This window comes from Artemia franciscana, chromosome 4 (genome assembly GCF_032884065.1).
Source record: "Artemia franciscana chromosome 4, ASM3288406v1, whole genome shotgun sequence".
NCBI classification, from domain to species: Eukaryota; Metazoa; Arthropoda; class Branchiopoda; order Anostraca; family Artemiidae; genus Artemia; species Artemia franciscana.
Window position 1 is genome coordinate 61035643 of NC_088866.1, and position 15422 is coordinate 61051064.

General features: G+C 35.3%; 1 protein-coding gene across 3 annotated transcripts in view; it reads left to right on the forward strand.

The window, feature by feature from the left end:
- The window catches only part of LOC136026682 (regulator of nonsense transcripts 2-like), a 173421-nt gene that overhangs the window by 38781 nt on the left and 119218 nt on the right, over nucleotides 1–15422 (forward strand). For all 3 annotated transcript variants that reach the window (XM_065703426.1, XM_065703427.1, XM_065703425.1), the window contains 2 exons: nucleotides 2588–2750; nucleotides 3676–3823. In XM_065703426.1, coding sequence (XP_065559498.1) covers nucleotides 2588–2750; nucleotides 3676–3823 — 311 coding nt within the window. The remainder of the gene's footprint in view (nucleotides 1–2587; nucleotides 2751–3675; nucleotides 3824–15422) is intronic.

Sequence of the window (15422 nt, forward strand, 5' to 3'; positions counted from 1 at the left end):
AACCTTATATGCCCCGGGGCAACACTTACAACCATTACCCCTGGGCTCTGAGGGTTGTGTCCAGCTTGGAGACAGTGTTATATGTTCTTTGGACAATTGGTAACAAAATAACTATCTCACGATTTCGATTGAATGCGTTTTGGCAAAAGAGATGTCAGGGGGGGGTAGGGGGAGCTAGCTGCCTTCTATCACGTTTGATTCTTAAAAGGGAACTAGAACTGTACGTTTTCAATTAAATAAGCCTCCTCTATAGCTCTCACGACCACCCATTCCATAAAAAAAATCATGCCCTGGGCATAACTTAAAACCCTTACCCCGAGACTGTTAGGGGGTTGTGTCCACCCCAAATACCTTTTTATGTGATCTTTGAACTATTTTTGAACAAATGGCTGTCTCAAATTTTCTGTTGGGTGTGAAAATACGACGCGGGAGGGGGTTAGCTGCCCTCTGACAACTTTTTCTCTTCGAACTTTTTCTCTTCGAACATCCTTTCCATAAAAACCTTATATGTCCTCGGGGCATAACTTGCAACCCTTGTCTGGGGGGCTGTGTCTGTGTGTGTGTGTGTGGGGGGGGGGTATGTCATCCTCAAGGACTTAATTTTCGGACCTTTCAACTGCGCTGAACAAAATCACTATCTCAAAATATCGATTGGATGTTTTTGGAAAAAATGATGAACGTGAGGGGGGCTGGCTGTCCTCCAATCACTCTCGGCTATTAAAAAGGGCACTAGTCCTTCCGATTTCCAATTGAATTAGCCCTTTTGGAAGTTTCTACGACAACTTCTTCTTTACGAACCGCCCTGGACTGAAAAAAAATTAATACATTGTGCCCACACACATCACTCTTTACCTATCTTGATTGATAATAACTTATCAATCAAAAAGTGAAACTTATCAAGTGAAAGTTATGTATTTGTTTCATAATAAAGAGTGCATATAGAGGATTAAAAAATGTGTTGCTGGTAAGAGGAGTAGTTTGGTTTTAGGTGAGAGAAAAATTTTTTTGGGGAAAGTTTGGGCTGGCCCCTACTTTTGCTCTATGTGTGGATGTGTTTGAATTTATTTAGTTTTGTATCCGGGTGTGAAGAGCTGTCTGAGTTGCGGAATGAATGTTTTGGAAGAGTGTTTGGGAGTGAACGCTGGTCAATTGAGCGGATGGCTGAGAGGAAGGCATGTGCTATTAAACTGTTGTGTTGGCAGTTTTGTTTGCCGTTTAGGGATCAAACTTATTGAATCATGTTTGAAGGGATACCTTGTTATGGTTTTAAGGAATTGAATTCTATTATGACTGTTGTTTGTTGGTTAAAATGTTTGACCTTGTTGTGTTTTTGGTTTGTATTATTTAAAGCTGTATTTTGTTATTCAAGCTTTGTTTGTAGACTGGGTTTTGTGTTGCTATGGCCTGTAAGATTTTTTCATTAAATCTTATCTAATATATTACCATGCAATGCTGGTCCCTATTAGCACTCCATCTCACTATAGTGTTGGCAAGTATACTTGCAACTTAATCCATACATCTAAAATTATTCCATACAAATCCCAAAGCCATCCAAGCCCCAAGAAAAAAAATGTTTTTTGTCATCTCAGCCTCCTTCAAAGATAATCCAGTTTACTTTATTTAGTGTTTTTGTGCAGTGTTTTCATTTGGTGGTGGCTTATATTTCATGATACTGAGTGATTTTAATTTTCGGCTTCATTTTTTGGCTGTAATTTCAAATTGACTAGTCGTAAAGAACTGTTTAAATAAAGGATATAAAGGACTATTTGAAGTATCCTTTGAAGTTTAATTGATGCCCGAATTTTCTATGCTAGAGGTGAATAGTGGCTTTAATTCATGGAAAGGCAGGTGGTGCAATATATATTTTTTTTTTTAAACAGGGGAGGGGAGTGCTTTTGTTTTCTTTTTCGATTTTTTCAATGACAATACCCCAAAAAGGGTATTTTTCAAAGTCTGGAGGGTCCCTCCCATTTGACGCCACTGTAGGTGAGCTCAAAGAATTTCTAGTTAGAAATGCTGATTGCTTTTTCCAGGTGTTCTAGAACAAGAACACCCTGAGATAAATAGTATATCATTCCCTTATAAGAGCACTAAAAAATTGAAATAAAATTAATGGACCTCCTTAACCTCTGACAAGGTTTGACAGACAGAGTTACTGTGCCACGGCAAGTTTTTGATACTTTATTTGTCTATGGGTGTATCTGCCCATACTTGTAATCATAATTTGTCTAGGCATACTAAAAAGACTTTTTGTGTTTTATATTCTTCACGTTTGCTGTCTAGATTATACAAGCACATATAGCACAACATAAGCATTATACAAGCGCAGTTCTGTCATGAGTGATCCGTAGCTTGCTTATTATAATTTTTTGTTTATTTTACTTATTTCAATTTTGAATATCTGTTTTCTCCTCTTTTAATGAATTTTCTTCATTTTTCTAAATTTTCATATGAAAATGTTTCTTTTTAGAGGCTCCTTTATACCTTTTTAATTTATTTATTAGTCCGTTTTCCTCTGTGTAGCCGCTGAAGAACTGACTAATGTTCCTTGACTTAGCACAAGGAAATTCTTCATTTTTTTTTCCAGACGAAGAGCTTGACCCTGGTGAAAAAGCAACGACAAATAAAATTTTGCTGGATTCGTTTCTCAGTAGTCTCCCCAATTGTGTAAGTCGTGAGAAAATTGACAGTGCAGCGGTTGAGTTTGCTATGGCCTTAAATACACGCTATAATAGAAAAAGATTGGTCAGGTAGGTTCAATTTCATTCTTCTACTTCTTTCAATTTAATTTTACTCCTCCAACTAACAATAGACTTAGTAATGAATGAATGTGTTTTATTGCCCACTTTAAAGATACAAAATCACGAGTGAATTAATAATAAAAAAACGGGAAAAAACACTAATAAGGAAAATCGTTAATAAAGAAAAAACGAACAAACAAAGAAAAGAAAACAAAGCACACCTCTAATATATACAAAATATCACTTCCTGAGACGAACTTCATAAATGACAAACGAGTTAGCGGAGATTCTAACAAATGACTTAAAGCACATTTATACGCAAACTTTATGATTTGGACTCATTTAGTGCTAGGATCTATAACAGAATACCTTCAGCTAAGTTTAGAATTTGAATGCCAAGGCGGTAAACTAAGCAGGGACTTAACCAACTTATAATAGATGGCGCGCGTTTTCTGTCTTTCGGTGATAGTGAAAATTTCCCTGAGTGGGGAAATGTACAAAATATGAGGTGCTACAAGCGCGTTCAATAGGGGACTCAGAATACGGCGATTTACAACATTCTTCGGTACTTTTCCGTACCCAGACTGCATTTTCGCTCCGTTTCCATACCCAAAATGTTTTGTAAGCATTTTCGCAGATAAGTCCGCGCATCATCCTTAAATCGCAGCCGTATTCAACTTGTAGATATCTAAACGAGTCAATTATGTAAATTGTGAAAAAGCTGATTGTTCAGCAGTTGCACTTTTTTAGGTTTCTACTTTTTTCCCGTTTTTCCTTGAAGACTGTTGTACTATTGTCGTTACGTCATTCTATTTATTCTAAAAAAACAAAACAAATGGTGCTGTGAGGGATTAAGAGTGAATATTGATTTAGTAACAGTGTATTTGTTTATTCTTATTTTATTTTTATTTTATTTTTATTTATTTATTTTTAGATCCATGTTCACTATCCATCGAACAAGGCTGGACCTATTGCCTTTTTACGGAAGATTTGCGGCGACTCTTTACCCTTACGTTCCGGATGTGGCTCTGGAATTGGTTCAACTTCTAAAGCATGACTTTAAATATCATGTTAAGAAAAAGGTATGTATGATGCATTTTTACTTTCAAAAATTCATGCACGAACTATTTTTCTGGAAAAAAGGTAGAACTGTAAAATTTTTCAAAATTCGTAAGTGCTAGATTTTGTTGTATTCAATTTATCTGATGCTTCTTGCAAGTGAATTATGTGCATTTGAAGATACAGAACAGACTTATCGCCTCGGGAAAGATTGGAGAAGCGTAGAAGAAATGAAGAATTTACTCGAAATTTGCGGAGAAAACGCCTTTTCGGTAATATGACTTCCCTCTCCCTCTCTCTCTCTCTCAAAAAAAAAAAAGTTCATGATCTCTTCTCTAAAATGTTGGCTACTTCCCTGTGTGAACAGTGGATTAAATCGCCCTTCCCAAATAAAATAAAAACATCTCAAAGAGTACTTTGAGATGTTTCAGAGAAATTCAAAAGCGAACTCTAATTGATTATATTAAATCTTTGAAAATCAAAGATTGCCTTTCCCTCTAAATTGAAGGAGAGGCATTTTTAAAATAAGGATAAATAATGTAAGAGATATGTCCAAGAGATGAATCTGAAACGCTAGAAGAGAAGTTAAGTTCATCATTTTATTAGTTTATTGAAAATCTATAACGTTAGCAGACACCTATGTTTTCCAGAGAAGTTGCATACAGATTGTTCTGGGTACCCGGCTGATTAACCGTATTTCAAACTGTAGGCTGTATGAAAAGTGCGGATCAATCCCGCCGCTTTCTAGGGCTATAATGAGAGAAAGATTGAGATGACTTGAGTATGTTCTGCGGATGAAGGATGAAAGATTACCGAAAATTGTCCTTTTTGGCCGAACGTGTATGGCTATACGGAAAACAGGTCGTCCGTGGTTGGAGTGGGAGGATGTCATAAAGAAAGACAAGGGAAATGTAGACTTAAGGGAAATGCGAACATCTTGGGAGGGTGTAAAGAAGGAAATTTTGAATAGATTGGCAGGGAGGAGGTGCGTGTGCAGCTGTGTCAGCCAGACGGCTTGATGCTGTGGCGAGTTTTTAGCAGTAGCACTAGTAGCAGAAACTTGTTTGTATTTTGATACTTGTAGCATGATACTAGCATGCTAGTAGCACGATAGTAGCATGATACTTGTTGTAGCACTAGTAGCAGGTATTTGTTGGTAACATATACCAACAACAAGAAAAGCAATAGGAAATTTGTTTATGGGGAGCAGTTGACCATTCTCACTGTCTTGCGAAAAGAATTTCCTATTGTTCTTCTTGTTTTTGGTGTTTATGATGGAAAGGCAGTTTGGTCTTCGTTGCTATTTATGCAAGGGGTAGAGGTGGGGCTATGAAATCTCACAAAACTTTCATGTAACTTGCTCATCTCTGATTTTTTCGAAAAATATAAAGCATATACTTTTGCAATAATACTTTTGCAGTAATATTTTGCATTTAATGCAATAATTACTTATTGGTATGTTTCTATAACGTAAAATTTACCTATTGCTATACCTGTAGATATTTTTTTTTATCAGCACGGAGTTGAACACAACCCGTTCCTAACTCCGTGCAGATGTGGGGTGACCTGAAAACCGGGCGTTTAAAATTATTGAATAGAAAATAAATTATTTCAATATATTTGAATTATATGAAAATGTGGATCTGATTTAGAAGGATCAATTTCATTTTTAGATTTAGCAACGCAAGTATAGCTAAAAATCCGTTCAAAAATCTAGGCACCGGATTTTTTTTTTTCAAAGGCCCGATTGACAAAAGAAACTTCAATTTAAAGGGGAAACAAAGCTCACTTTATAATATATATGTGTTATTCATAGGTGAAAACAGCTTGTTGCATGAATATTAACTCCCAAACATGCTGAGAATGCATTTGGAGGTTTGTTTTATGTTGGAATAGATTTGTTGAGTCTCTTTTCGTTTTTTGGTAAACGTATACATAGATCCATTTCTGACATAGTGACAAGATGAAAAATCTACTCGATGTGTTTTTTATGCTATTTCAAAATATAAAATCTTTTTACTCTCAAATGTATCCTCCCCCTTGATGGTTTCATATATCAGTTTTTACAAAACTAAAAAAAAACCTTATACAACTCTTATTTTATAATATGCACCATGTTTCTATTAGTCACATTATCATATTTACTTCTGTTGTTATCCATATTCGTAGGTGTAGATCATTTATTGATAATATTCAATCTTTTACGTTTGAAATTCTTTTACAAACAAATATAAAATGAAATTCTTTTACAAACAAACAAAGGTCTAATTGCTGTAATGGGTTGAAGAACCCATTTACAAAGAAACCAAAGCTGTGACAGATGCTAAATGACTGATATGACTAGGGCTGTATAGGATTATCCGCGATGGGTGGGGGGATGGTGCATTTGCGAGTGAAAAGGTATTATATCTAGGAGGCGCTTATGAAAAGGCATCGAGTGGCGTGTTCACATTCTCCCTCCCTACTTCAGTCATGGAACCATGTATATATTTACTCTGTTTTTATAAAGAGCTTTAAACCGAACTACTAATAACTCCGTTCAAAATTTCATATATAAGGCCACGTGGGCCATATAATTTTTTGCCAAACAACATTGCAGGGAGTTAGTCTTGAAGTCTCATTAAAACAATTTGTTTACTTTAAAAAGTATAATGCCATTTTAACTACTTCAAAGATCTTTAAGCTTTCAGTTCGGGTACAGCAATCCCCTCTTACAAATAGGACATAGAGGGTCAAGTCCGTTTAAAGCAACTCATTATCCTTTTCCGTTTCCATAGATATTGTTAAGTAGCTTATCCAGATAGAAAATCATACTCTTATCGTTCTACTTGGCTTGAAGTCGGGGCTTTCCTGTCATCCTTCAAGTCTTTCATATAGAGCTCTTTGTTGAGTTTGTGATAACAATGACAAGTATTGATTTAGAATTATATCCTGGTAACTGAGTCTACTTATATGATAAGAAATAATACTTAGCATTTGAAGCATAGCTCCATTTCAGTCTACAAAGTGAAAAAATGATTTAGGGAATTTAGACCCAAAAGGACAGTATTTTCCAGTTTATAGTTCTGTCCAATTTATACTTTTATAGTTTTTTGTAAGTATAAATCTTTTTTGTCGCTTCCTCTATGTGTTCTTTTAGAATAGATTTTACTGTAAAAAAATGAAAAATAAACTCATTTTAAAAACGACCTGGCTCTGAACCCCTCCTTTCCCTGCTATCCATTTGTTATTCATAAAACTTACGGGAGTTTTCCTTTACATAACGCTTCAAAACCAAGAAACTTAAGCCTTAATAACACTTTATGGTAAAAGGAAGGCATTTTTCTGTATATTTTTTGTGTGAAGTGCAAATTCAGGTAAATAATTTTTAGTATGGAATGTGTATCTAAATACGGCATGTATATATATATATATATATATATATATATATATATATATATATATATATATATATATATATATATATATATATATATATATATATATATATATATATATATAATCGAGCAAAAATTGTGTGTTTATTAATTTATGTGTTTTGTTTTTCTCGAAAACAGCTTTATTATGTATGCCCGTTATTAGTTACAATACCTGCTGATGACTTTGATCATAGTGGTTGGATGCCTTTAATTGGGTTGTCGATTAATTTTTGGCAGAAGATAGGAAAATATTTGATGTTATAGAACATATGCCCGCACTGACGAATCTGAAAAAGATGGCAGCTAAAAAGACATGTTACTATTAGTAAGAAATTTTCTGCGACAGAGACGGCAATCCCTCTGCCTTTTTTTTCCCAATACCGCTACAGTGAACGGTCAGAACTAACCTGCCGCTATCCTAAAGAGACACAACTCGCCGACCTTTTATTGCTTGTCGTTATCAACCCTAATAGAGTGTGAAGAGCGTTTAATTAGACTTTCTTCTGGTTTTCAAGCATATTTGAAGATTCAAAGGAGCCGCTTGACCCGACACTCTTCACAGACTTCATCAACCAGCGTAAATCAAATAGCCTGCAAGTGACTGAAGAGTAATCGGAAGTTTTACGATTCAGTCCGATCATGCGGGATTTGACGATCCTAGATGTGTTGTTTCCAACTGTCTCTTCTGCTTCAATACTAAGCGGAGTAACAATACTAAGTCGTAACATTTTCAAGTGATTGTCCATTTAAGCTAATTGTCGACAAAATTATATGAAAAGACCACTACTCAATCTAAAATTTAACAATTGTGCGCAAGAAAGGCTTCTCAAATTGTTTTTTCCTTCATGGGTGTAATCTTGTATCAGGCCTATCTGTGAGTACTGTTGTCCTCTTTGGAGTCCCCAAACTCGGAAACTCGGGGTCCCCAAATCCGGTCCCCACTCGGAACACTATATATTTGATAGTAGAAATGGAAAATGTTGAAAAATCTACTGCCAATGTAATGCTTTGACCCTGTTATAGTAAATTATGAAACCCGTTATAGCAAAGACGAAAGTGTGCTTGAGTTCTTAAACTTATCCCTTTTGTTCGATCGTAGACATGATGTTAACAATGGATCTCGGAAAAGGGATATGAGCCAATGAGAAACCCCGATATATCCGCGTGAATTGTGGGGCTTACCAGATGTCATAAGAAACTACAAGCCATCGCCATAGGAACAGATTTGCAAACTTTTGTGTCCCGTTTCTGTACTGTATTTAATAAGTGGCCCTTTTTGTGTTTTCTCTTGTGACTATAAAAGCAGCATAATCTAGCGTTTACTTTTGAGCGCTACGATAGCTATTTAAATGCAAGAACACAACTAAAAGCTGAGTTCTGGCGCGGGTTTTTTTTTTGCTCGGACTTGAAGTTGATGTTTTTTTGCCAAATTACTTGGACTTCACCATAATTTTGACCAAGGGTACAGGCATTGAAGTGAGGGACTAGGGACTAAATTCCTTCCAGAATATTATAGGTTTATATTATAGCTTCAAAAATATTTCAGAAAACAACGATATTTTGCAAAAAATAGTATTTTATTTTCCTTTAAAAGTTTTTAGTTGGTTATTTAAAACTGAGCATACTATGATTGTTTCCATTAACAATTTTACAATATTTGGTAATGCTAGATCCCTCCCCCTCCCTCTAAATTGAAATTTTAGGTACGCACTGCATAAATATAGGTTTGAAATCGATCAATAAATAAGAAATAGATCCTCTTTATCATTTTTATAATTAAATTTTTGCTCTTGCCAAGTTCGTTATTAATACCTTTTCAGTAAAATTGCTTCTATTTGAAATAAGTCCGTGCATTTTCAAAGCCTTTTTATTTCTAGAAAACTAGAGAAGTCTTAAGTAAATACTAATATTTGCCCAATATATTGAACTTTCTGAGCATTATTCCATAGCATAAGCAAACAAAACCAGAATGGTATTTTAGACGGTAGCGTGTTTTTAATTCTTGGAAGTTTTTGTTAAAAAAAGGTTTTTAAGTGGTCTTGCAAGATAATTTTAAATTTAATATAATCTACGAGTTCTTAAGCGATATGTTTGGTTGTCATGTTGAATACGCTTAGTTGACATTCAAAATTTTGGGTATTCCAACATTCCGTTGGACGCTAATAGGAGGTGCCACTGGCCCAACTTGGCTCTTCAATGACACAAATTGAAAATTCTTGCGTGATCCTGGCTCGAAATGGTACGGTATGTCCAATTTTGTGACATAAAACTGGTATGAAGGAATGGGAGTAGGGGTTGTTGTGACAGAGGGGCTAAGGGCCAAATTTTTTCCTCTGCTTGCTTCTGTTCCAAATCAGGTCTCAGCTCGCTTTTGAGCTGAGCCATTATCTATGTTTTGCCAGTCAGTACCACAATAAAGCAATTATTAGCCCCTCGTAATTTGCCAAATGGTGCATCTCGCGGACCAATTTGTCTTCCAAAATACCGATGGAATATGGATTCATCTGTTCTTCAAGGATCATTAGTCAGTGTTAAAAAGGCAATTGTATCTCACACAACTTGAGGAATATTAAAGATTCTTTAATGTTAACACATTAAAGAATATGTAGTATTAAAGAATACCAGTTATTATATCAAATATTAATTGCTCTCACATAATGAATGAAATGTTAAACTTTAGAAGGCACACGTCATACCGAACTCTACTGTATGGCCTATTCACAATGAGATTTTACTAATACCAAAATTTTGCTAGCGCTAATTTGAGGTAATCAGAATTTTTCATAGCTTTTTTTGCCAATCAGAAAATTTTATGAAAATGTGAATGGCTCTAATTAGCGCTAGTTAAATCTTGATATTAGTCGAAATTTCATTGTGAATCGGCCTTTCGGTAACAACAGTGCATTCAATATATGTTGAGTAGACTTTGTTTAATAAAGCTGATCACTTCCAACCTAAGAACTTATTTTTGGGCCATGGGATTTGTTTCTTTTTTAACAATAAAAAATAAAATTCAAAGACCAACACGGGAAAATTGGACCTATTCTGGCCCAGGGAGCGGTGTTACGCTTAACAGTAGTTTTAGGGGAATTGAATGCGTTATGTATAAGTATGATAGAATTTTGATGCAACCACCCCTCCCCTGCGTAGCTTCAAAGATGGGTTTTAAGCTGCGCAGTCTAGTTTATAAATCATCTGCCTCTAAACAGTTAAATGAGGATATTCTCATACAACTTGGGTACAAACAAGAATAGGTTTTAAGTTAATTTACAATCTATCTTCCCATTAGTTTTAAGGTGCGCATGATTCTATCAACTTCGATTTAGGAAACTAAACAAAAAACAACGAAAAGACGAGAATAAAAACATTATGTCGTAGCCCAATTTTGAAAGTTTTGTTGTGCATTCACGATCACCACCATAGCTCTAATCACCACAACCACGAGCTGGAATCACAACTCATGAATTATTTAGATCTTTAGACACGTAACGCTAAACTTGGCTTTAAATGAAGCAATAATTGAAAATAGGATGGAAGTCAAGATCAATTAAGCTAGACAAGTACCCCAGTTAAATTAATTAAAAACAACTAGTAGAAGACAAGCTGCTATAGATGCAAAAATTTTCATTTTTACTCAACAAATTAATGCGTTGTAATTTTATTTTTCGTTTGGTTTTTCCTGAAGCTTAGAACTTAAGGTCGATCTGTAACGCAATTAGTGCAGTTTCATATTGCCATTCCGCTGCGCAAGAATGTAAAATGGTCTATGAATCGTCATTTAAAATGATCCACCAATCAGAATCAATTTTACGATCTAAGGACTTAAGTAAACCCATGTGAGACCTATTAACCAGTATGAATTTGGCATTATAATAGTCAGTTTGGGGATTCGACAGGAGTGAATTTGTGTATTTGCTCCATTTTATCTGTGATTCTTTTTAGTTAATTCAAATTTTCCTTTTTTATTTTCCGTTTTTATTTTCTTAATTTCTTATTTTCCTCTTTGAATCTGCATTTGTCTTAGTTTTTATTCTTTTAATTTTTTTTCTACAACCACATCAAGGATGCCTTGCTGATTCTGCAAGCGAAATAATCGTGTTTTTTTTATTTTTTTATTTTTTACTTTGAATTCCACTGTTTTTTTTCTACTGTCTGAGATTTCTTGCTAGTTCGGCTTTAAATCTTTTGTAGATTCCAAATAATTACCAAATTTACTCAAGCCTATCCAGTTTTTTGACATACGAAGCCTCTTGATTTCCAATTCAAAATTCTGTGAAGATTCTGCTAGAAAAATAACCGTCTTATTTTTTTTCTTTACTTTGAATTTCCCGTGTTTTTTTATGTACTGTCTGAGATTTTTGCTAGTTTGGCTGCAAATCTTTTGTTGAATCCAAATAATTACCAAATTTACTCAAGCCTATGCACTGACATACGAAGCTTCTTGATTTTCAATTCACAATTCCACTTGATTTCCGACACTTTTGGAATTTTTTTTCTAATTTTTTTATGCTAATTCGCTTCTAGCTCTAAATGCCAGAGCGTTGCCAAGCAGTTTTTAATAGAAAATAACTTTGTTTCTTCTTTCGTAGATTTCACGTACGTAATGTATTTCGAAATGAATGCACAATATAAGTAATCATATTGCCTTTCGAAATGTTTGAATTTGTTCCAAGTGTTCTCTGAAGGGGAATATATGCCCTCCCAAAAATCAAGTTATTATCTCTCCACAGAAAATAAGTATATAAAAGACTGCGTCTGGTCCAGTGCTTGGTTTCTAAGATATTAAATTGTCACTTTGTCACGCTTTACACTTATTGATGAATCCTAAATGTTCTTATCATCCCTTTTATTGTGTTTTTATTAACCATAAATTCCAAGTCGGAACGAAAATCGTTATAACCATTTTATGTGACGAACGCCTGTATTAGGGTTATTCTATATAGTTTCCCTTTCCCCCGCATCAGTCGACACCGAGCCTTGTTTCAGTAATTCGATCTCCTGTCTCTTACCCTGTCTCGAGCGTAAGCCAGGTGAAAAAGCTTGCTGAATGATACATCTTAAGAAGAATTGGTCAACCGTGAAAAAAAAAAAAAGCCAACAACTAGGCTCGTCATCTGTCTTCACAAATTGTGATCATCGCGTGGCGTATGTCACGTGTTATGGAAGTTTGCCTTGCGTGCTCTGGTGTGATGCAAAATGGGGGAAGTTTGCCAATGCGCAGCACGGATTGTGCCACACACAAGTGGCACTACAAGATATACATCCTATGAGGAGAGCGGGCTAACACTCGCTACTGATAGATTGGACTTACGGTTAAGCTCAGCAGATGAAAATTACATCGCGACTATGTCACTTGTATAAGCAAATACATGTTTTCAGCTTAACTAAAGTGTGAAAGTTTAGCACAGAAGAACTGTAAAAAATACCACAAACAGAAGACAAAGCAGATTTAAAAAGAATAAAGCTGAGAGAAGGATTTCGGGGAAATTCCCTTGAATTACTCTAAAATAGGTTAATATGTCACTAGTCTTATATTTTACGTGTCGAAAAAGTCTCTGTTCTTTTACAGGCAGTTTTTTGTAAGCTATTTTTCAAGATCAAATTTATTTTAAATCTGGTTTACTCGATTTGATTGCTGATGAATAGAAGATTTAAACCCGAACTGGCCAGCCATGACAAAACAAAGAGAGAAAAATCTAAAAACGTACATCTCTAAAGAATGTTAAAAAACATGCAAATCTGTTAAACCAGTAAACCTTCTTCACAAATTGCCAAAAAGAATAAATGATTCTTACATCTTTCAGAATAAATACTCACTTTTGCATTGATAATGAAATAAAATTAAAAACAAATCCAAGCATCATGAAATTAAACCATTTAATTTCAGAGCAGATATATATAGATGTTGATTTGTTTATTTATTTTTTTATAGCTTTAGATGTTATCTATTTTAATTTTAGATTTTATCTTTGTTTTCTTTTTTTTTCTTTAGTTACTTCTATATTTAGCGGTGAAGACAGCTTGTTTCATACCGGGGAAGTATCTGTCGTTTAGTCTGTCTTTTCCTTCTACTGGCCGTATAGTACAATAAAGATGCGACAAAAGAGGGATTGGCCTTGAACAAATTGCTACAGAAGTGATTTTATACCATCGATAGAAAAGAATGCGCTTATTAACATATCCAAAATCAGCATCGCTACCCCGAGGCGAAATGGGTAAAATTAACCCTTAAATTGCAGAGGAGGGGCAAAAAGCTAAAAGTTCATTATACGATAACACATAAAACAAAATGTCTTCTTTGGGTTTACTGGGGTCGTTATTAAGAAAATGAATGCAAAAATGGCCCATCAGTAGTACAACAGGAATATTTTTGAGAATTCCTCTTTGATGTTAGACATGGTAGGGGATATCTCCCAAAACAATTACATATCCTATTGTAGCAAATAAGGTGTTCTTTATAGAGTTTTCTTGGTCGTAGATAGTGAAAAAAGGGAAACAAAGGACTTGTAACCTATAAAAACTGACACTTATGCTATTTAGTGGCAAAACCAAAAAAAGGAAACACTGTGAGTACCGGGGTTGGTAACAGGTTTTGTCGCCAGGTAATCACAGTGGTAACAGGTACTCACAGGTTGGTAACAGGTTTTGTCGCCATATTTGTCAAGGCTTCTCTCAAAGTGTGATGAGGGATTGCGAAAAAATTTAGATTATAAAAAGCTTTTGGAAGAAATAACTTCTGTGGAGGTCTCGGTGTCTTAAAAAAAAACAAAAACAAAAGGAACATGGAAAAACTCTCGCATAAATTTAACATGTGTCACCGGCTTGATGTTCTAACTTTGTCAATTGAACTCAGTAGTTAGTGCTTCATCTTCGAAATTACGCCAGCCAATGCTACTGATTTCAATTTACTAGCCTCCTGAGTAACTTGGCACAAAGCCATCTAAAATAGAGGTATACGTATTATAATTTTGTTAATCAAATCTTGGATGGAACCTTGGATGTTCTTGATTCTAAACTTACCGACGCTCTGCAATTCCACTATTGAATCATAGGCCGCACAATAGCGCTGCCTAAGTAAAGAAAGATGTTGGTACAATGTATTATTTATTTGTTTTTTTCGTTTTTTTTTTAGATCACGGCACTTCGTATAGAAGGATTTGTCGTAGAAACTTCAAAAAGGGCACAATCAACCGGAAACTGAAGGGGCTAGTACCCTTTTCTAATAGTTGAAAGTGATTGGAGGGAAACCAACCCCCTTCCCACACCCATCATTTCTCCAAACACGTCCAGGCAAAATTTTGAGATAGCCATTTTATTCAAAATAGTCCGAAGATCATATAACAAGGCTTTTAAGGTTGAATCAAACTCCAGAGGCTGGGACAGGGGTTGTAAGCTATGCCCACGGGGGCGTTTAAGGTTATTACGCAAGGAATGGTTGTATACTCTTTAGAGGAGGCTCATTTAAATTGGAAGTTATATTTTCTTTTTAAGGCTCAAAAGTGATGGAGGGCAACTACATCCCTCCCCTCTCTGACTATCTTGCTTTTCACTAAACACATCTGTTGAAAATTTTTAGATAACCATTTTGCTCAAAATTGTCTAAAGAACGTATAACAGTGCCTTCTGTGTTGACAAAACCCCTCACAGAGCCCTGGGGCAAGGGTTGTAAGCTATACCCCAGGGGCATAAAAGGTTTTTATGGAATGGGTGGTCATATAAAATGCAGATGGGGTGGGCCTAATTTATTTTGAACTCGGAAGTTAAAGTGCCCTCATTGAGAGTTCTAGTTCCCTTATAAGTGTCAAAAACGACGTAGAGCAACTAGCCTCTTCCCTTCCGACTACCTCTTTTTTCGAAAAAGGTATCTGATTGAAAATGTGAGGTAGACATTTTTCTCAAAATTGGCTATAGAACATATAACAATGTCTCTACGGTTGATACAGTCCCCCTCCAAGAGCCCTGGGGAAAGGGTTGTAAGTTATGCCATGGGTTTTTTCGGAATGAATGTTCGTATCAACTTCAGATGGGGTTCATTTGATTTGAAATTAAAAAATGTAATACCCTTATTAATCAAAAGTGATGTGAGAGTGACCAACCTCCCCTCCACACCCATCATTTCTCCAAACACATTCAATCAACATTTTGGCATAACAACTTTGTTCAGCGTAGTTGAAGGATCCCGAAACTATGTGTTTGATAGTAT